The 23,279-nt window shown below is 39.3% G+C and overlaps 1 protein-coding gene across 3 annotated transcripts in view; it reads right to left on the bottom strand.

Annotated features, from left to right (window-relative positions):
- The window catches only part of SH2D4B (SH2 domain containing 4B), a gene marked incomplete at both ends in the record, with an annotated part of 62,804 nt that extends 42,621 nt beyond the window's left edge, over positions 1-20,183 (bottom strand). For all 3 annotated transcript variants that reach the window (XM_082054553.1, XM_082054554.1, XM_082054555.1), the window contains 3 exons: positions 7,374-7,521; positions 8,645-8,804; positions 20,000-20,183. In XM_082054553.1, the coding sequence (XP_081910679.1) occupies positions 7,374-7,521; positions 8,645-8,804; positions 20,000-20,183 (492 nt within the window). The remainder of the gene's footprint in view (positions 1-7,373; positions 7,522-8,644; positions 8,805-19,999) is intronic.
- Positions 20,184-23,279: the final 3,096 nt, after the last annotated feature.

Raw genomic sequence — 23,279 nt, 5'->3', positions numbered from 1 at the left:
TATTTGCATAAATATGGAAATAACAGTGGAAATCCAAGTGTGAATAAACAAGGACAGGTGTCTTAAGTTTCACAGGGATGGTTGGCTTCGGAATAGTCAGCCAACTGACACAGCTCTAAATGCTTTTGTCCACTGACAATTCAAAAAGACTGAAAAGAAGCAATTTCGCAGTGACAAGCAACACCATCTTCGGAGTGGGAAAATGGAACAAGTGCAAATCTCCACCCTTCGAAAGAATTCAACCACTTCTCCGTTTGCCTAAGTAACATAACCCCACGTTTCTCAGCACAGCTGAGCTCCACCAGTTACACCAGCAGAGAGGATCTGTCTTCTTGATAATGCAACAAACCAAAAGACCTGAAATCTTGGGTATTAAGTCATGTACCTGTGTAAATAATAATAGTTCCATAATACACAACAAACAATAAATTAGTCTGCTCTTATTATTTCTGAGAAACAAAACCCTAGTATTGTTCTTCAGTCAATTTTTTATATTTTTAATGCTAGTATCTTTGATTATTTCTAACATCATCCTGCCATTGTTATCTCCCAAGTCCTAAAAAGACCAGTGGAATGGACAGTTCATTATTTTTGAAAAGTCAATGCTTTTAGGAAGCATTGTTTTCAAAGACCAGAAGCTCCTTCAAAATTAAAAAAAAAAAAAAAAAAAAATCTTTTTACATACCACATAGAATTAAGGATTCTGTATTTCAGTTTCTAGTAAATGCCTTTACTCCCTTCCTGGAAATAGTATGTAATCAGCTCTTCTTCATGCTTATGAGGAGAACATTTATTTACTTAGCTCTACTACCTAAAAAATCCAATACATCTAGGCTACCTTTTCAGGAAGACAGACAGACACAGAGGTAATTCTGGGTTATCAAAATATTTTCTATTCAACATCTCAAACCACAAAGTAAACTTCATATGCAAAAAGAAAAATTTTTAAGGAAAAAAAAAAAAAAAAAAAAAATCAATCTCACATCAGTTTCCCTGAATCACACGAGTTTCATCACAAGTTATTTTTTTTAATGTAGCTATTGTTGAAACATTTGTAATCAAAATATGAAAGTGCCTTAAAAAAAAAAAAAAAAAAACAAAAAACCACCACACAACACAACATAAAAACCCAACCAAACCAGAATTGGGGTGGAGTCTGAGTTCTTAATGGAAAGCAGTAAAGCCTACTAAGAAAATTCTACTTTTTTTTTTTTTTAATGAGAAAAAGGAGATTTAAATCAAAGAAGAAATAACAACAAAGCACCTGTCAGTGATGGCACTCGATTCTGAATTCACAAAACTTTTTTGTGTCATTTTCCTTTTTAAAGGGAGCAAAATTCTGTTTATTCAAATTAGCACATGGATGCACGTGCAAGTATATTGTGCAACTTCTTACAGGTGTGTGAGGAGAAACAAGCCTTGTTAGTATGACAGAGGATAGAAAATTCATCCTTTTGTCAAGTAAAAAGCATATGTTTGTATTTTAAATGAGCAACAACAGTTGAATTTTTCACATTTACTCCACTGGAAGAACACAGCAACCAGTTTACCTGCTTCTCCCAGTGAACGCAATCCCGCACGCCAGAGCTGAGAGTGAAGAGCTATAATAATCTACAAACATCACTTTCTGCCTGACAGTTGAGAGAGATTGTATTGTGTGCTCTGACCCTTTCAGCTCTTCCAGAATAATTAGGGAGGTGACAATCCAGTATGCAGTTGCAAATTGCCAAGAAATACCAACCTGCTGCAACAAATCACACTGGCAATTCAATAGGCAGCAGTAATCCTCTCCAGCTTTAACTCCACTGGAGAATTTGAACATGCTAAATGATCTTTTCTAGCCTCTGGCAGTTGAGCATTTACCATAAACTTGTTACTTGTTACTGTAAATGTGTGCCTCACAATGTCTGATGGGTTTACTACAGCCAGCTCTAAATAATATTTAATATTACCCATGGTTAGCTTCTAATGTTTCAGTCCAATGCAGATGAGATGAGGTCAGCATTTATTTTTTGCTGCAGAAAGATTGTTTTAAAAAAAATGCACAGAGGAAAAACCAAAATAAAGCAATTTACTTTTTCACAATGCAAAATGGAGCTTCTGGTTGCCACAGCTCTTGGGGACTCTCTGGGGAGTCTTATGGGATGCAGGGCGGCTAAAACACTGACATCCTGCTCAGGGCAAAACCCACAGGGCGTATCTGTTACAACAGTCTTCTCCAAAGCAAAGGATGCCCAGGATTCCCTCAAAGCTTCAGGCTGGCAGGAAACATCTTGGGCAGCCCTGAGAGCTGCAGCTCTGTTCCAGCTGCTGTGAATCTCCTGAGACGCCGCAGCAGCCAGCGCTGAGCCAGGGCAGACCTGCAGGATACCGGCCACAGAGCTGGGAGCCAACCTGGCTTCAGATCTGAGTCCTCAGGACACCCTGCTCTGAAAACGGGAATCTGGAAATCCCAGGGTCCCCCATTCCAGGACAGCCTGGCATGGCAGGAGGAATTCAGAGATCAGAGTTCTCCGCAAACCCACCTGACAGTTTCCAACAGAGCTGTGAGAGTATAATCAGAAATATGTCCAACTCCTTCCCAACCTTTTTTTCTGAGAAAATTCTCTCACCTCAGAGAAGAGTTTACAGAGACATTATTTTCTTTTTTACTAGCAATGTCTCAAAAGGAACACAGGGTTTGCATCACTTCACTGTGCATGTATTTGCAGGGAGACAAATGTACAAAATGCAGTCACATTTTATGTAGAGGTTGTTACATTTTGGTCATGGATATGCTCCAGGACATGCTATTCATATATGGCTCATATAGGGAGGCAACAACATACACTGCTTGGTAACTTGCCATAGATCCAGTGAAAATCTGCTAAGAGTTTGTCTCTTCACAGCTTGAATTCCTAATATGTAAACTGCCCTCATTAGCAGCTCAGATTTTCCCATTTACCTATGGAAAATAACAAAACTTTACTAGTTTTTACTAGTGATCCAGACTAAAGACAGTGGCTTCAGCAGTGCACTCATTACTGATGCCACTGGGGAAAAGACTCTTCTTTAATATCACAGTTCCTCACAAGTAGGATAAAAAAACCTAAAGACCTGATTCCCAGCAGAAACTCACAGCTGCCTCACTTCCAACATTGTTAAAGAGACAACTACATAGGAAAAAAAAATAATTTCTAAACTCTGGTTGCACAAAAGAAAACAAAATGAAGGATAAGTGAATTACTGTAATTGAGATTGAATGAACCCAGCTGAGGCATTTTCAGAATGAACTCGGTGCCAAAGCCCAGCAGGAAGGTGTTGGCATACTCCTGGATTCTAAATATACTGTCCTGAGGAAAGCACAGAGCTGAACTTACAGCTTATTTGCTCTTAAAGATAACAGGCCCACCCAAGTGCTTATGTTAACTTGGAGACAGAGTTTTTTTCAGATCAGGACAGAATGGTCACTGCTATATCATAAGCCCACACTACTGTAAGTGGTGGTGGTGACATTTTAGTGCATTCTTATACACATAGCAGCAATTGTCTGAAGAATCAGGTCCACAGCACTTTTGGGCACAGTAAAGCACTCAGGCACATGTTGAAAGCCCATCCAAGTCCAAAGGACTGAAGTGTGTTCTTTCTAACAAGCAGAAGCTGTCCTTAGTAAAGATCTCCTGAAGCGCTAATTATTCTGTTCTTCTCTGAGGGTTAATTGTAAACCTGACTTCTCTGATAGGAACAGAAACAGCCAGGACACAGAAACTCCTGGATTCACACCTTAAAAAAGCTCACTTCACTCATAATCCCAACTGGACTTAAAGGCCATGAACCTAAAACCATTAAAAGAAAAAAAAAAAAAAAATAATAAAAGTGGAAGGAAATTATAATGAGCTCTTCCTCTCTTGTTTCCTAACAAGAGATTAAGGACCATTTTTCCTTAAGTGCCACTCTCATTAAAACTCCTACTAAATATTTTTTGATGCAGGAAGAAAAACAAACATTTATATGCAGCTTTTGGTTAACACAAATTTCAACTCCCAAGGTATTTTTAAGAAGCAATCTAGCTTTACTGTCAACTCTGCTTATATTATTACATTTGGCAGGTACCTGATGTTGTCATACAGATAGTACTTCACTATTAACATTCTCATGCTTTATGTAGACCACATGAAGAGCGAGCTGAGAGAGTCTCTCTCTGTTATTTCTAAATGTAGCTGAAGGATGCCACCCGCCCCTGGCTGGCTGACACTCATACCTGTAATTTGTCTTAGCTCTGCACATTGTTCAAGACTCTTAACAACAGCAACTGATAACAGTTGGGAATTATGCCTATGATCTCATAGGCTTTGTGAATTAGCAAAAAGATTAATGATAGTAATTGCCTCTCTTATTTGCCCTTTGCAATAGGTGCATTAAAGAATAGCTGTCCTTAAACTGCAAAAATAGAGCAGTCAACATTTGTCTTCTAGCATCACAAGTTAAAGGCATTTCTGCTTAAGAAACACCGAGGAAAGCAATACTTTTCTGGAAGTGTTGGAAAAGGAAACAGAGATTATCATTCACTTTGATACGTGAGATATCACTTATCTAGTGCAGACAGCCCTAAAGTCCCACAATAGATCAAGATGAATAAAAGCATTTTTCAAAAGGAGTATTTGTGATACAATATGGTTAGAAATTAAACTTCTCAGCAGAAAGGACAGAGTTTCAATTTCCCAAGTCAAAATGTTTTAAGAGGATGAAGCATTAGCAGAGACTGAACTTATCATATCGCAGTTTAGAGACTGCTTTAAACATGGTCTGGTCATCATCACAGAAGGATGATTACCAATGCATTAAATATTTTAAACCTGTTAAAGTGGACTTGCTAAATGATCTGTGCCTCATTTCATACCCTGAATCATTAATGAAAGATACATTTCTTTGTGATTTCAATGGTTGCAGTCACATATTAGTAGATTCATTAGCTCATCTTTTTCCCAACACCTTAGCTCTATTCACTTTTTGAAGTTGGAAGTAGATTCCAGAAACATAACTTTCCTGTTTTCCTGTCTAGGCACCTTTCCACTCATTCAGCTTGTAAATATTTCACGTACTTCTTCCCCTGCACAAGAGTAGTTATAAAAAGAATAAAATGGGAAGGAGACAGGAAGTCAAGTGAGCTTAAACAAGCCAGTTGACAGAGAAGTTAACAACTCCCCCATATTAACCTGTGAGATACACTTGCCTTTGAAATTCCTTTACTGTTTTTAAGTAGTTCTACAACACTATGTACAAGATCTGTTCTTTGAAGACCAAGTATAGATAAGCTGCTCTTCTGAGTAGCAAAGGTGTGGTGTTATAGTACCAGGGATTAATCCTGCCTTTGGATCTCTGCTGGTGTAACTCTGTGTTGGTCCAAGTTCCTCCTAACAGACCTCATTGAAGACCCAGGGCTGGAAGTGTAATTAGACTATTGTTGTATTAATGCAGCAAATGCTGGGAGCACACTCAATAAAGAGGCATTTTAAAAATAATTGCTACATAATGTCTGGTTTCCAAACTCATTTTTTAAAGCCAAAGAGTTCATTTCTGCTGGGTCTTGTCTTAAAAACTTTGGTCTTTTAATTAAATTTTTGCAAATATCCTCTTCAAATCATGGATTTAAAGGAAACCATAGGGGGGAAAAAATGTATTCTATTTCTTTGATAAAATAAAGATTTGGCAACTTTATGAATAGGGCTAAAGAAATCCTAGCTAAAAGTTAGTATTTGAAATTCAAAGTAGAAACTGAACCAAATCGTCATCCCACTTACAGCAGTGCAATTCTTGCTCCTACCAGGCACCCAGCTGGATGGAGGATACCCACTGACTTCCCAAGGAACACTGGGAACACAGATCACTGTGATATTACCTTTCCATCAGCACGAAAACGAGCTGAATTTGGTGCCATTCCTTTTAAATTGTATCAACAACTGAAAGACTAGTTTTCCTTAAAAGGAAATTATGAACACTGGCCACCAAAAGTCTCACAAGTTGCTCACTCTGCTTTTCGAAAAAGTCTCTTTGAAACAGAAGAATAACCATGAGCTTGTGGACATTCACCCCAGCAAGTGCACTGTAAATCAGCCACAGAGATATAAGTGAACAAGCCTGTATTGGCCTTTGTTTGAGAGGGCTTTGCTTTCTGGAAAGAGTGTTTAATTAGTTGCTCTGACCATTATTCATACATTAACAGAGGCACTTGAAAGGTATAGTTGCATTACTCATTGACACCAAATTTCAAAGGCCCGTTCTCTTTTATGAATTCAAATTAATCGTGCAAAGGTAAAATTAATCATGCAACTTTGCACAGAGGAGGCCGCAGGAACTGCCCCTGCTTTGTGCTACAGAACCACCCTCAAGCCCCAGGCCCACAGCTCACAGAACCACAAGCAACTTGCTGACTCCAGTTTGTAATCAAACCGTAAAGTTTAACACTGAGTTCTTCAGCATTTCTCCCATCACAGCAGGGGGGAGTCTGTCTGCACCTTCAATCACCATTCCAAGAAGGGAAAAATGCCATAGCAAGCTGTCAGCAGGGAGAGGCGTGTAGACAGTAGTTAGTGGATGCAGATCTCCTAGGAATCCTATTTTGCTACCGGCTTTCTCCATGGAAACCCAGCCGCACCCACATTGTGCAGTCTCAGCCTCAGAAGACTGTGACAATTTCTCTGCACGCTAAACAATTACATTTTGGTTTCTAATTTTTAAATAAGCTTTTATCTTCATAAAGTAACATGAAAAGGGTAGACAGAGGTCGTCTTTTCCTGTTAGTTTTCAAATTGTTATTTTCAGCAAGAGAATGCGAAAAAAAAAAAAAGTTCAGAAAACCACTAAAATACTATAACCATGATCATAGAAAATTCATAAAGAAATCAGTAAAAATCAGGCAAATTAATTTCTCCCGGCAAAGCCAAGTGAACTTTTCCCATATGTTGAGTAGGAGAAGGATCCAACCCTCATTATCTGAAAGAAAGCAGTGACAAAATTTTCAAGTGAAATATGTGAAGAACTCATCCAAAACACACAAGATATGTTCAAGCAAACTAACTTAAAATGAGACATTTCACAATTGTACATTTTTTCCCCCAGTATGATTCACTCAGCACAGCTGACTGAACAATTCTGTTGATGTGTGAGCTGAATAACCAGTTTGATTGTCCTGACGTTTTTGAATGAGATATGTAATTTTTTCGCATCACTCGCCCAGCTGTTCTGGTGAACACCATGTAGCTATTTGTATACTCCAGGACGAAAAATTACAACTCTGGGTTTTAAAGCTTATTAATAAACATGCACTGAAGGTGACAAGAACATTGAATCTATATAAAAACACTATTAAAAAAGCTAAATTATTATGTGCAAACCTTCAATTCCTCCTGAATTTTTTCCTCCTCTAATTTAGCAGCTTTCCGGTCTTCTATTTCTATTTTCCATTTTTCTGCCACTATTCTGGCTTTTTCTTGAGCCATTGCATCCCGGAATTTCTTTGTAATTTCAGCCTCCTTTTGTCTCCTTCAGAAAAGAATTTGAAAATAAAAATAATTTAAGACACTAATTAATTTTTTTAAGTAAAGGATCAATACTCGCTCACTGATTGCAACAACTAATTAGCATAACACTTCATGTAAATATACATGGAAGGAATTAAAATGCCTTTAACAAGAGACCTACCACAAATCAGATTTGAGGAAACTATCCAGACAGCAGACATTTTCAATTTTTGATAAATGACTAATTAAAATAGCACCTTCTAATTCAGAGAGGTACTTCTTGGATTTCTTTGAGTCATACCCTGTATTTTTCCTTCTCTGGCTGAAAAAATAGATTTCTCTGTCAGTCTAACAAAGCATGACTGGGAATTTATTGTCTTTCTAATACCAATGCAAATGTGTCTGCCCAATTCTTAAACTAGATTGTTTATTAGTACTGACAACATAAAATGAACACAGAGCCCAGGTTGAAACTTTAAATCCCTGCTTAAATATGCAATCACTGAAAGCAAGAAGAAACTCATATGAAAAGGAACAATCCAGAATAATCTGATTTTTCAACTGTCACTTCTCAGTGTTCCACTACAAAGGGAAGCGCGGGAGGCAGGTGGCCTACTTCCCAACAATATCAAGCATCAAAACACTTCTGAATCTCCCCCAAAGCTGGAAGAGGCCCTGCTGGAAACACCAGCATGGCACTTTGTATAATCAGTTTCTGACCCGTGGGATAAGAATTAATACAAGCAATGTGCAAATAAAACCAATTTCAAAATGGATTTTACATACCAAATCCCCATTGTGGGTGTACATGTGTGATACAACAAATATTTCTAATTTAATAATCTCAAAATGAGATTGTTTCATTTTTATTTATTGACAAACTGGCGTGGTTTTGGAAAACTCCCCCCAGGAAAAATGTTTGCTTCACTTTTTTTTTTTTTAATTGAAAGAAGGTTTTTGCTTTTCAATAATCAATTAATATATAATTACATTTTTCATGTGTTGAAAAATTGCCAAAATGACCAAAAGCAAATGTTCATAAAACATACTTACCAGTTTTACCCACCATTACCTGCTGCCTTTCTACAAGGCCATGTCTCCCGTTATGCCAAGTGGGCCCTGAATTCAGATTCTTAAATCCTCACCATAGTTCTTCTGCCTCCTTCTGTGCCTGCTGCCTGGCTCGTTCTGCTATCAGCTCCTCTGATATCTGTTCGTAGGGCTTGTCGCCTGGGGCTTCTCCCATCACCCAGACCCAGACCTCACCATCCTTCCCACGCAGCCACTGCACACGTTTGCCGTTACCTGCAACAGCCACCAAGAACAAACCGAAAATAGAAACACTGGCTCGAATTCTTCTGTCATTATAGATAGATAGATGGGAAATCTGCAATTAAGGAACATCAAGCTTGCAATTTACCATTCAAAATAAAATATTATTAAGAAGTTGAATGAAAACTTCAGATTTGATTAATCTACCATGCTAGGGAAAAAATAGGGTTTGCACACTCCAGGTTGCACTATCTTTAAAGACTCACTATCCTGCTATAATAAGGGATTATTAATTCTGACATGCATTTACCAGAATTTAGGTATTATGATCCCTTTTTCGTTGTTATATTTTCTTCCTTCAGTCAGCAAAGAATGAATGAACAGAATGGAAAAAGAGATGGAGCGACAACAATAACCAGTGACGTTACGTGACTAGCAATGCTTCAGCACACCAAGAATGTCAAGTGTTGAGCACATAGAGATTTCATCGGAAGCCCTGCAAAAAAATACCAGGAATTTCCTGCTCCCAGTGTGCAAAGGAGTTTCACAGATGCACGCTCAGAGTGCACATCTCAACACTGCCAAGGCTTTGCTGCTCACGCAGGCAATTGAGAGGGATTAAGTTTCTGGTTCAGTTTTCATGAAAAACACCATGTGAAAATCTATGGTTACTGTGTGGACATAGTGAGTTTAAAAACACCAAAGAAGACTGAGTGCTCTTTAGAAAATAGCCTACATTTGGTGAACTTTCATGTCCAAGAATCAACTATAGGAGTCTTGCCGACTACAAAGGGTTAAACCCTATATGAATACATTTCAATAGCCATAGACACTACCTGACTTAGTGAGGTTTGGTCTTTCTGCTTATGTGTAACTCTCATATATTTTACCCATTTTACACATTCATAATAAGAAACTGGTAGAAACACCTCTTATGCATCCATTTTTATGTTCTACTTCACGTGCATTTGTTGAAATTGTTCTTCACAAAAGGAGATTCCACCACAAAGACCGCTATGAAGATGGACAATGGATTTATTTTAAAGAACACAGACTAGAAGGCCACAACAGCTTGGCAGTTCATCTCACTTGCTGACATGGACAGCCCACCACTTTCTGGGATAGTTTTTCTCAGATGTTCCCATAAGTGTTAAAAGAAACCAGGTCCTATTTGAACAGCCAGTCTTTGCTTCCTCTCTTTCTACATCTTTCTCTACTAGCATCAGCTTAGCTACTCTCACCTTCAACTACCTGTTGTTGTTCTGCAACAGGACAGTATCCATTTAACCAGATTAAATTCCCCAATGCACAGTTAATAAAGTGTTTTTGACATCCCAGACTGAGGAGAGAAAACTGCAGGAGCAAATGACGTGGGGCTGCTGACAGCAGGCAGTGCTGGTGCCAACCCACACTCCCAAGTGTTGACAATAGGAACCAAAGGCAACAAACATATCAGGTCTCTCAATGAAAGCTAATATTCTATATCCAATTTGAAAATGTCATTTATATGAATTCCCAGTGTTGGCCTAATGGTACTGACTTCGGAGGGAAGGGGGGTGGAATTTAAGCTAATGATGTTTTCCTTCAATAACTCTCAAAAGCATTTGCCCTTTCACAGCCTATCAGATTATGTCTCAGTTTATAAATGTGAATGTATTTTATTGTAATTCCTATTCCGTGCATTTCAGTGTTTCTGTCAGCACAACATTTATGTTGTGGTTTTTTGGATACAGCATTTGAACACTCTCTGCCGAGAACTGACTGGCCACATTAATTTATTCAGAACAAGACAAGGTCTTTTTCACATCCAACCATGCTTTCTATTTCACTTCAAGAAATGTTTCCCATTCAAATCTTCCCCTAAACCTACAATCTCATAAAGTTGGAGATGGGCTTTACTATGGAATCTGATAATAAAACTTGATAGTTTCTTAGCATAGAATAACATGAAAAATTAGTGTGCAGGAAAAGAAATAAGCAGCTCAGGGAGAAAAATCTGTCACTGTGAAAACTGAATTCCTGCCACACAAAAAGTCTTTGCAGCCTGTAGAATCAAGTTCATAGTGGTCAGTGCCAGCTCTTCTAGGCTAACAATACTGGACTTGCACTTTTAAATGGTAGAACCAACTGCAAGACCTGAACTGAAAGTAAAGAAAATTATTTTCCTTAATATTTTTAGGAAACTATTAATAGTGTTGTCTGGTTTGCAAGCACACAATTACCAGCAATGACAGTTGATTATAATAATTCCTCCTTTAAGATGTCTCTCAAGTAATAAGGTATTTTGTTAACAAACAAAATAAGGTATTTTGTTAACAAACTTTATTTCCAAATGAAATAGAAATATTAAAAAAAAAAGAAAAATTCAAGTAAATCTAAAAGGAAGGGACAGGTTCTGACTAAAATTTGAAATCTAGGTAAGAAAGAGGTAAAGGAACCTCACGTTTCCTATTCAGAAGCAGGTCTGTGCCCAGTTACAAAGTTAATGCAGAGCTACGAGATAAAAATTAAATCTCTTGAGTCCAGTCTTGTGTCTTGACCACAAAAGTACTTTTCTTTTCCTGGACAGACTGTGGCAGTCTGCAAATAATTACCATTAGGAAGCAGTGGACATCAAAATAAGCCTGGATTGGAGAACAGAAATGAAAGTGTTTTAGAAAGAAATAGTGCTTTATCAGGAAAATATACTGAATAATTTAGCAAGTTTTTTTCCATGGGGGGAGGGGGTGTAGCACTCTGTAGCACCATAAGATGGCAACATTCACTCTTGCAGTTCTTTTCACCTGTAGCTCCTCCATGAATTCATATCTCCCATGGAGTTTCCCTAAACCTACACCTATGCTGCTTTGAGACCAGTAACTTGGTTTCTGAATATTGCTCCTTACTTGACACAAATGCAAAATCAGGGATACAAAATTTGCAGCACAATGGGATCACAGTGAAAACGTCCTTGGAGACCTACTGCCCAAACCAACAGCAACACGAGTTTGTACATATAAACACAATCAAAACCAATACCAAATCATGCTTTCTGTTTGTTTGTATTTCTGCAGTCAATTTCATAGCAACAAAGAAAGTATAAAACAATACCCTAGAGAGCAACAGTAAACTCAGGGCTCTCACCTATAAGAATGATTAGTCTCTACGAGCAGCACTACTAATCTCATACACATAGAGCACTGTAGTACAATCATGAGTAGTGCTGCATGGCCCCACAGAGCATCATCCTGGTGCAAGCAGGGCACCATCATTCCTGGGGCAGGCAGGCCATCATCCCTACCATGGCTAAACACTGCTAGTAAACTTGAACACTGCCAGCCACCTTGGGAGAGAGAGAAAACAGCACTGAAAGGTGCAGGGGAGGGGAATCCCGGCTGCCCACAAACCTCAAGCTAAATCAGGCTTCAACTCCCATCAGCTCAGACTTCCACACTGTGACTAAGGCTTAAAACAAATGGAGTTACACAAGAGAGAACTTGGCCTTACACTGCCCCTGCTAATGGGGACAGAGGAGCAGAAGCACCACAGATTTGGTTTTGGGGGTTTTGTTTTTTGGGGGGTTGGGTTATGCTGGGTTATGTCTGGGTTCATTTTCATGCATACTTCTAATTCAAAGCACTTCCAAAATAACAGTAATCAGATCAAACAGAATACTGCTGGACTCAGCTTCCTTCCTCCAACCTTGTTCGTCTTTAACAGTTCCAGCACCTCCAACAGTTCCGCTTGTGATCTATCTCCAGTGTTCACAAGGGAGCTACTCCAAGGATCATTAGAGGCCTGACTGCATGTCAAGTCTCCCAGCTGGGCTGTCACTCAACCCCAGCCTGTCTGCTTATCCAGCAAAATGACAGACAGTGCCAGTAACCAAGATTGCCTTTCCACCATAGTGAATATTACAGTGTAAATCGAGAGAATTAGGAGAGCACACATTTATAATCTCAGAGACGTGGAATAGCATTTGAAGTCTACCTAAACTTTCTCAGAAGCATCGCCTATTTCCATGAACAGCCTTGTTTCTCCAAGGTTGGGTTTCCCACCACAGTCCTCTGCAACAGCAACTGACTCTCCCTCCTCACTCACTGTAAAGCTTTGTAATCATCCAAATAGCCTTTGACTGTGTCTTTAGAAAGTATTCATTTTCTCTCTCTGCACTAGAAAAAGGCTCCTGAAACTTATTCTGCATTTGAAATATGCTGCATAAGCATTCACTGTTGACATCAAGACAGCTGATCAGCCTGATCTAATTTTGCCATTCAGAGAAACTGTAGCTTTCAGAGTGGGGTTGAGGTTTTTGGTTGGTTGGTGTTTTTTGTTTGTTTGTTATGGTATTGTTTGGTGGCTTTTGTTTTTTGAGTTTAGAGATGTGGTATACTTTGGTCTAAACACAATGTGTTTTACATGAGATTTTACCCTTGGCTTTACAAGCAAATAATGTTTATGGCTCCTGGTTTTGGCTGGGATAGAGTTAATGTTCTTCACAGGAGCTATTATGGGGCTGTGTTTTGGATTTGTGCTGGAAACAGTGCTGATAACACAGGGATGTTCCAGTTACTGCTGATCAGAGCTTGCACAGAGCCAAGGCCTTTTCTGCTCCTGACCCCACCAGTGAGTGGGCTGGGGGTGCACAAGAGGCTGGGAGGGGACACAGCCGGGACAGCTGACCCCAACTGACCAAAGGGATATTCCACACCATATGATGTCAGGTTCTGCTTATAAAGCTGGGGAAAGGAGGAGGAAGTGGGGGACATTCAGAGTGATGGTGTTTGTCTTCCCAAATACCTTTACATGCGATGGAGCCGGGCTTTCCTGGAGATGGCTGAACACCTGCCTGCCCATGGGAAGTGGTGAATTAATTCCTTGGTTTGCTTTGCTTGCGTGCACAGCTTTTGCTTTACCTATTAAACTGTCTTGCTTTTACTTTTCCGATTATCTCGCCCATCCCACCAGTGGGGAGTGAGCGAGTGGCTGCACGGTGCTTAGTTGCTGGCTGGAGTTAAACCGCAAAATAGAAACTTGATTTTTTTATATTCTACAGCGTAGATGAGGTACCATTCATTAGCTGTAGGATGTGTGTTAGAAGCACATTGATTAGGATGAAAATGAGAATGATATTTAGGCTGTTCTCAGTTTCAGCTTACCCAGTACATTATTTATATATACTTTTTTAATACAAACACACACATACACACACAATTTCACTTCTAAGAAGAAAACCTAGGAAATAGTGGTGAATGTTTCTGAGAGGCTGTTCAAAGGACAGAATGCACTTTTCCTTACATTAACTGCCATAAATCCATTAAAATACATATAGAATCATTAGGTGGCAATGATGAAAGTAATGAAAATAACATAAACCCCACAATAGAAGACCTGCTATAATTCATTCTGTTGTCTGTCCTTGCCAATAGTCACAGGACCAAAACCCCCTCTTCCAAGAATACATTCAGAAAAACCAGTCACTTCAAATTTTAAAACATTAAAATGGGGGAAAATTCTGAACTTCAAGCATCCCCCTCAATGTTTCAGTTTAGAGCCCCTCCAATTTCAACACTGTGTTGTGTGCCTTTCTGTTTAAAGGAGCATTGGCAGAGGGAGAAAGAAATTCAGCTGATTTACATGAATATATTAATAAGGGTTGTAGGATCTCAGCACTGCTGAAAAATCAGACTTCATGGTTCTCCAGCTGCTTCCTGATCATATAACAAACTCAATCTTCTGTTTATGGAATTACTGCCTGTTACCATGGAAACAATTATGCTGCAATATACCCCTGCAGGATCAAATAAAGTAAGAGTGACTGCAAGAGAGCAAACATTAAGGGAGGAAACAGTTACTCAAATGAGACTATGGTAATTAACAAATGTAGCAAAGATAACTGTACATAACAGTTAAAGGTCAGTGGGTTTGCATTATTACATGGTATGTATGTATGCAATAGGTATACGTAGGTTTGCACAGTGTAAACCAAAAAAGACAAACAAAACAGAACCAGAAATAAGGTGTCACTTCTGTGGTCTCTATCTAGTATGTTCCAGATATTTTCTTGGCTCCCTGGCCAGGGCACACTATTGCATGTAACAATTTTGTAATTTGCCCACTTTCAACTGGGAGATAACATTCATAACTCCTTCTTAAAGACATTGTTCTAGCTCCATATACAACCTAGAGGTAGTCTCTTTTCTGTCCATTTTAATGACCCTTTCACTGTAAACAGTATAAAATGCAGGCACCTATCAGATCAAAGATTGAAGGTTGTAAAATCATTCACATCAGTATCATTCCTTTGATTTTTTTTTTTCATTAAAAAATAAAGTCAGGAACACAGAACTATAATTTCTGATTCCTGATCCAAATTGTCTCTTTATAAGAGTAAAAGCTACCCACAGGGTTCGGTTTCTCACACAGAGCTATCACAAAGCATCTAGGTTTTCCCACTGCTGCAGAATAAACAAAAACAAGTCTGCACGGCTACTTCAGGGTCTGCTGGAAATTCACAGCAGGACAAGGCTTCTGTCACAGAATGAACACAGAACTCTGGATCACTTTCTGCACCAGACTCCCCTACTTAATGCAACGTGGCAGGTTTGCACTGACTCCTTTTATCAGGCATAGAGGACCACAAAAACAGGGAGACCTACATCACTACAGTAAGATTTTCTAGCACCAGAGCACACAAGTGGACTTGAAGGTTAATAAGCCACAACCAGTATCTGGCTAAATTCACTGCTGCCCTGAACATGTTGCATTTTCTGATGTCTTCCAAATCCAGCTATCAAAACCTGGTGCCTCTGTCCTTGAATGTTTTATTCATTTATGCTAAAAACTGGCAAAATCAGCAAGGAGATATTGAATTAACTTGGGTGAATCCCAATCTCTCCTCAGCCGCAGCACTGCTGTCTTTCCATATCAAGTATTCATGAGCTTGCACACAGTCACAGCCTCAGATCACTACCAGAGCACTGGTACATACAGCAAAGCCTCTCTCACACAGCTGCATCCAGCCAGGCTGAGGAACGTAAGGCCACAGAGAAACACAGGGAGGCTCTCTGTGCCAGCAGCTCAATTAACCCACTAGCCCCTCTCAGAAAGCAGCCGGTGCCAGATGCTTCAGACAACACCAGTGCTGAGGATCACACACGTGCAAGAGAACCCTCCAGTGCGACAAGGCCCAGGTAGCCAGTGACATCCTGCTGAGACTTTTCTGCAAAACAGAGAAGTCAGTTGCAGGGCTGGATATAAGGCTAAAAAGCACAGACTTACGGCTGATCCTAGGAGGGCAGAGAAGTCCTTCTGGATTTGTTCCATCTGGTACATATTTAGGTCATGTGGCGGCTGGGGGTCTCTTTCTAGCCCCAGGTTCAGAGAAGCAAATGGATACTTTAGAAGTCGCTGTTGAATGGTACCTCAGTACACAGCCACACTGAGCATGAATTCTGGCCCCAAGGTATGCCGTACTAACAAAACTGCAGCATATCACAAGCTGCTATACACATTGTGAATATTTCATTAAAACTTTTCCAATAACTTCAAGATTAGTTGGCTCAGTTCCCTAAGAGAAATTATTCTAATGTTCTCACTAGTGTTCTCCAGTTACTTTTTCAGTTGTATCCAGCTTGGAACAAAAGGACAGTGCTCTATGGAATTCAAGATGACACAGAGCCAGATATTTCAGAAATACTCAAGTCTGGTGCCTCTGGTTAGACTCATATCAAGAAAGAGACAATGAATACTACCAGAAGTGTATCTCTGCAGGAGATAAAATCTTAGCTATGCATTACCAGAGTGCATGGAGGCCTTAGTATAACTGAAGAATACACTTCTGAGTTCAAAAACACAGAAAAAAAGGCACCACATGTACACACACTTATCCTTCATATACACACTAAAACACACACCCACTCACTGGCCTTCACACGTGACAGTGATATATCCTCCAACCATCCACTTGTGATATTTGAAATACTCACTTCCAAACAGCTTCATGTATTCTCTAATGATTTTCCAACAAAAATACCATTTAGATAAGAAATTCTTTTCTAGCCATGCTGTGATAAGCCTACCTAATTTTCTCCCAGCTGCTCTTGCTAAGGATAGGTAAATAGGAGTGTTTACAAACAGCTCCTCTCTGAACATCATGAGCTGCAGTTCACAATTAATGTCAGGATAAGCAGCGGCAGACCAGCATTGCCTCCTCTCTCTCCCCCATGGCCGTCCTTCAGCTACCTCATGCTCAACAGTTTTTGAGATGTCATTTTGAGTATGCTGACAGCCCTGGATACTGCATCAGTGTCAAAATCCAAATTGGCAGGGTCCTTCACTTACTCCCAACTCAGCTATACCGGTTAAAGGGCTCCTGCCTAATCAAATAAATATGTTGCTTTGCAAATTGCAAAGCTGCCTGTTGGTTAATTTTCAGCAAATCCCAAAGGGATCTTGAAATTTTGAGGAGACTTCCCATAGTGATTTTAACACAGTAAGAAAAGGCAACCTGTTTTATCATAATGAAAATGTGTTCTTGAAAGATCTGCCCAGGAGTAATTTGTAAACGAACTGGAGACAGACCTCCAAGAATTCAACTGAATTGTGAAGCTATTTCCAGTACAAGCCAGCAATGATGATTTAATTAAAGCTACAAATACTTTTTTTTTTTTACCTTGAATAAGTTCACTAAACACTGCAGTTTTGGCAAGACGCAAATAATACAAATTCTACTAATATCTTTAGGCAAAACACAAATGTAGGCTAGGTACAAACAGCTAAACCATGGGAACAGTTTATTCAGTTTCTTCTAAAGGAAATATTTAATTCTGAAGTGATGCTCATATGCGGTTCCTTTTTAGACATATATCTGTGTTTTTAAAAAATAAAGGAAATTAAAACTGTTGAATAATCTGAAAACATTTCATTCACCCCTGAAGTGAAAGAATTTCATTAACAATTACTTGTTCTGATACAAATTTCAGTTTTAACCTTTCCTCAACACACATGAAACCAAACAGTCCCAATGGAAAAGAAGGAACATTTTAACATGTACTAAAGGTGACTAATATTGTTTTCTTTAGAAATTAAGAATAAGACTAGTTACACAGACTGTTACACTATTTGACTCTCAACAACTTACATCTTATTTCATGGTTTGGACATGGTCTTGTTTTTAAGAAGCAAATTTCATAGTACTCAATAGGATGTTTACGGACAATTTGCATTTAGTGGCGCTTCTACAAAAATCAGTGTAGATTTGGGGCCTTTGCTAGTTAGCTTCCAAGCAATGAAGAAATGATGACACCGATGAGCATTCCCTAAACCCACTGATGATTTTTAGCACAAGGACAATCTGATCTGCATATACCACTATTTTTCCTCCCCAACTCTGAACTTGTGATTTCTGTAATACAACATATCCAAACCTTGCACAAGAACTCTTCATCCCCAGGTCACTGTGGAAAACCAAAACTGGGTTCACAATCATTCCTCTGTTTCAAAAAATCCACCACTCTTGCTATGTGGCTAGGTTCACACGTACCACTGCTGGTAAGATCTTGAATTGACAGAGGATTGTACCAATTGAGGTATAAGACTCAGATCAAGCCCAAGAACTTCTTGGAGCAATTTTAATTACAGAAGTACCCACTATCATTAATTCCTTTTGTTCTATCTCACCATATGCCATCCCAAAGAAGTGGGGCAAAGTTTTCATATGTAGCTATTCAAACTAGGAAGAAAATAGATGTCAAAAGGCAGTCCTATAAATGTAATTATGATTAAAATAGTAACATTATTTTATGAAAATACTACATCATATTCACAAAAAAATATACATTTTTCTGTCAAGTAGAAAATTTCAGAAACCCAGCACAACATTAGAGATATTAAAGTCTCACCTCTGTTTCTTACTGTATGTCAGGCTACAAAGATCTCTATAAAGCCAGAGTAACTCTTGGCTTCAACAAAATACCACAAATATAAAATCCATGTCATGCAATAGAGAGCCAAAACCAAAACCTTGCAGATGGAACTGCTCAAATCCCTTAGTTTCACAGCAATGAAGAACATGTAACAGTAGCTCTAAAATTCCTGGTAGACACTAATTTCAAACAGGAATAAAAATATTCCATATTCTGTGATGTGTAGCAGGGGGAGAATGTTGAGAAAAATCACCAAAATATAAATGGAAACTGAAAACTAAGTAGCTTCAAGGTCCAGAAAATGTTGATGCTGAAGCTTTGGGAGGGGGAGGCAGGGGGGAAATCACATAGTTTAAGAAGGGATTATTACCATATTCTACCATTGTAACTTCCTTTAGTGTCATTTCATCAAGGCCTTTGCTTCAAGTGAGTCTTGGAAACTAGTTTTGCTATGAAGCATTTCTTTAATAACATTCTTTGAATTGTTAATTATCTAACAGACACTTTTTAGTGTTGAGAGGATCTAAATATTTTAAGAAGTTTGACAACTGAATCCAACAGTCTGAGTTGAGGTGCTCCAAGCAAAGCTTTCTTCCATGGGTGTGTTGAGAAGAGCAACACTTCAAACACTGACTGCAGAGTCACATAGGTATAATAGCACTCTCTCAAAATCAGCCACCCAAAATTATTAAAATTTTGAATATTCAGATTTAAAGATAGGATGCGATCTTCAGGATTTCAAGGGGAAAGGAGTGTTTGATGTATCATTGTGACATTTCCTTGTTGAGTGAGGAATCACTGCAATTACATTTCCCAGATTAAAATATTTCTTATCTTGCATCAGCCTAACTTCATCCTGTGAATGGGGAAAGAGTTGGAAGCCACTTGTTCAGAGAGGAAAGCAAGGAAATAACTATTTCTGTTTATTTCAAACCACTTGGACCCAAGACCAGACATGTGGAAATGAAAACTAAACAGCACAGGCCATATTGCCTTTTGCCTGACTGAAGGGCAAAGGTGGGGATGGTAGGTGAAGAAAAAAGCCTTAGGAATGAAGGGGAAACTTGGTCATGGTTCATCCAGTACCACTGAGAGAGCAGGAACAGTGACTCCCAACTGAAATGATTCCACTTACTCTCACACTAAACCATTCCCCTGGAGAAAGAACCAGCCATGAGAGACAAGGAGCAGGAACATGCTACTTTTGCTGCCCCAGCCCAGGGGGACAACGGGCACTCTTCCTTGTAATCTCTTCCACGTGCATGCTGCACCACAGCCAGTTCCACGCCCGCCATCCCCAGCTCTTAAATATCCAAATCTTACTCTGTTTGCGCCTCGCTGTCTTTCTCAGCATGGCCTCCTCCATTCGTGTTTTTTCTTCCCTCTCCTTCCAGCGCCTCAGCTGCTCTTCTCTCATTTTGTAAAACAAGATCTGCTTTTGCTCTTCGTTCAGCTCTGCCAGGAGCTCAGGGTCAATATACATATCACGCAAAATTTGCTGCAACATGGTGACTCAAAAAAAAAAAAAAACAACTCCAACACCTGCTTCCAATTATACTCACTACAGTGAGAAAACCCCACGGATGGCACTCCGGAAAGCAACCTGCAAAGGGGCTCTCCCACGCCTGCCTGCCCAGGAGAGGTTTGATTCTTGCTCTCTTCGTGCAGGCATATTCCACTCGTCTCTTACAGGGATGGAGTTCTCTGCTTATCTCATCCTCCAAAGGTGAGGGCAGGTGTCAAGTGAAAAGAAGGGGGAGGTACAGACAAGCATAAGGAAAAAAAAAAAAAATTAAAATGAAAAGGCCAGGAAATAAAACAGTCACTTCAGTGCTCCTGATTGCAAGCTGGTAAAAATACAGAATTCTTGATGGAACCCTTCAGCTTTGCTCCCTTGAGCAGAAGGAAATTTAATGTAGAGAAAGTTTCAGACTTTCAGCTCAGGTGGTTCCCTTGAGCAGCAACACACTGCCAAGGGTGTAAGCACGGCCCAGGGGTTTGAAGTGATGTCATGGTTAAAGGTATCACCTACACCAACAATATCCATGTCACTTTGGGAACTGATCTCTTCTGATAAGGGAGGAGGAACGAGTTTGCATATTATTTCCCAGTCTAGCCTGTCAACTAGGCTCAACAGATAGGTCATATTAGAGGCCCTATTTACCTGGTGTTGACAAATATTGTCATGCAGCAAACTGATTCAAATATCTTTAAGATTAAAAGCAGATGTAACAAAAAACACAAGAATCTTGTTATCACTTTATAAATAGTAAATTAATATTAATTAAACAAGAGCAAGATCTCAGCAGTTCATGCAGCCTATGCAAGTCCTGCTGTTAACTCATTTTCCACTTTGTGACTGGAGAAAGTTACAATGTTGGTCTCTAAGCAAACTGTGGCTTTTCACTATTTAACAGAGTTTTACCAAAAGCAGTAAAATAATATGATTTCAGCACCAGGGCCAGCAGCCACATAATTATGTAAAAAAAAGAAACCCACAACACACCAAGAACCAAACACCAAGCCCTCTGGATTCCAGAGCTTTCACTGAACAAGGGCCCAGCTCCTCCACGGAGCAGTGGCACTTTGAGGGAAGGGGACCACCTTCTGAGAAGAGCCAAGATGTGGCCACCCGGAGTCATAACAAAACATAGATCACGTTTGCAGGATGAACCGCATCCCACTGCAGGACATTTACACAAGAATGAAGAGCAAAAGCAGATCTGTATTTCCTTGCAAGAAACCTGCTTTATAGATGAGTATCTGTCAAACTCTCACACAACTTCCATGATCCTCATACTAAAAAACTTTTAGTGTTAATGCATCTATGCATGGAACACCCTTGAAGTGAGCAAAATACTATAATCTTAGTTTAGGCAGGAAATACACCTGATCTAAATGAAAATTCCAGAGAGGACACCGTATCACCTAGAAGTATGAATCCAAAGATTGTACTTGAATGAAGCCTTCAGCTGAAACAGGATTTCAGAACCCATCGTCTTTGGGCTTTATAGAGTTCAGTTCACATGCACACTGCTCTGCAGTTCAGGATCTCTCTTATGTACAAATTTTGTCTCCTAAAACAAAATGCTTACATTTTTTAAGAAATAGAGTTCAACAAGAAAAAAAAAAAAAAAAAAAACAACTAGGGTAAAAAAGCCTTTTTTACTGTTCAGGTATAGAAGCAGGAGAGTCTGAGGAGTTTGGCCTTTGTTTCTTTGCTTTCATTCAATTATATTAGAGCTGTGGTTCCACATTTTGGCACTAATTGAAAAAGACTCGCCTTTACAAAGGCTTCAGGGCAAGCAGTTTTGCTGTTCTACTCATTTGTCATCTTTCTTACTTTATTTTACTTGACTTCACAGAGCAGAAATAAAACCCTGATCAGAAGCTATCACAGTGCAAAGAACAAACACTTCATCAGGGATTATGTGCATTTAAGCATGACAAGAACCACCATTTCTGAAGTGCATTTAGCTGCAGAAGTAGCTCAGGCTGGAGATACAAGATACAAGACAGCAAAACAACAAATTTCCAGGCAACTACTGGTAATGCTCAATGAGCAATCATGCAACAAAAATAGCAAGAGCAAGGAGATGAAACGAACACTTAATGAACACCCTATTGCCTGAAGATTGTTCACCAAAAATATCTGAGAATGGTAATCAAATGATCAATTAATTTGTATGAGATTTTTTTCTTCTTTTCCCTTACTAATTAGCATTTGATTTGATAACAATTTGGGAAGGGAGTGAATGGAAGGAGAGAGATTGGTTACTTAGTTGCAGATCCCAAAGACCCAGAGAACTTCAGTCATATAACTAAATATTAGGCATGCTTGAGAAACTGTCTGATATTCCATTTGTTAGAAAAGACATTTCAACAATACAAGCTTTGAATATTTTGGGCTAATGAGGTATTCAGCCAAAACTAGGCCTAGCCTGTTGGCTTCATCAGGAGCTAAAGCTTCTCTATCAGGAGCTGGCAACATTCAACCCACCTATGCTGAGCACTTTGCAGGACATGAAAGCATTTGACAGCAGGTTCACCTTCCATATAGCCCCACCAGTATAGAAGTGCTAAGGAGCAATATATATCTCATACAATGAAGTGTTGTCACTAAACATTCCAGCACCTCAAATCTTTTCTGCATGTGACACAAATCCTTTCAGAATCACGTTTCTCCTGTCTGAAGAAGTACTCGTGAAGAACTATTAGAAAACAATTAAATCACCTCTCTGATACAGGCAGAATAAGCCCAAACATGCACTGCAAGGGCAAGATGAACTGCAGGAAAATTCTCCCCCTCATTCTATTTTTTTTTTTTTTTTTTTTTACAGCCCAGTTTATTTCCAAGCCTCTCCACTTGCTTTCTTGCCCACTGTGATGAAGCGTCTTAAGAAGCCTGTTTCCTCAGCTGACAGTGCAAACATCAGAGCCTTCCTGACTAGTTGTGACCCTTTATCCAGAACATTTGTGTAAAAATGTTCTCTTTCTACACTGCTTGCCTTCCTGTGGGAGGCTTCATTTCAGATGCTAATGCCCTCCTCACATCTGACCTTTAGTGATCTTTAACTGCAGACCGATCACAGCCCAGTCCCAT

The sequence above is a fragment of the Streptopelia decaocto genome (assembly GCF_964273445.1).
Source record: "Streptopelia decaocto genome assembly, chromosome: 5".
Lineage (NCBI taxonomy): Eukaryota > Metazoa > Chordata > Aves > Columbiformes > Columbidae > Streptopelia > Streptopelia decaocto.
Note: the sequence above shows the minus strand (reverse complement) of the source record. Positions and strands in the feature narration are given on the sequence as shown.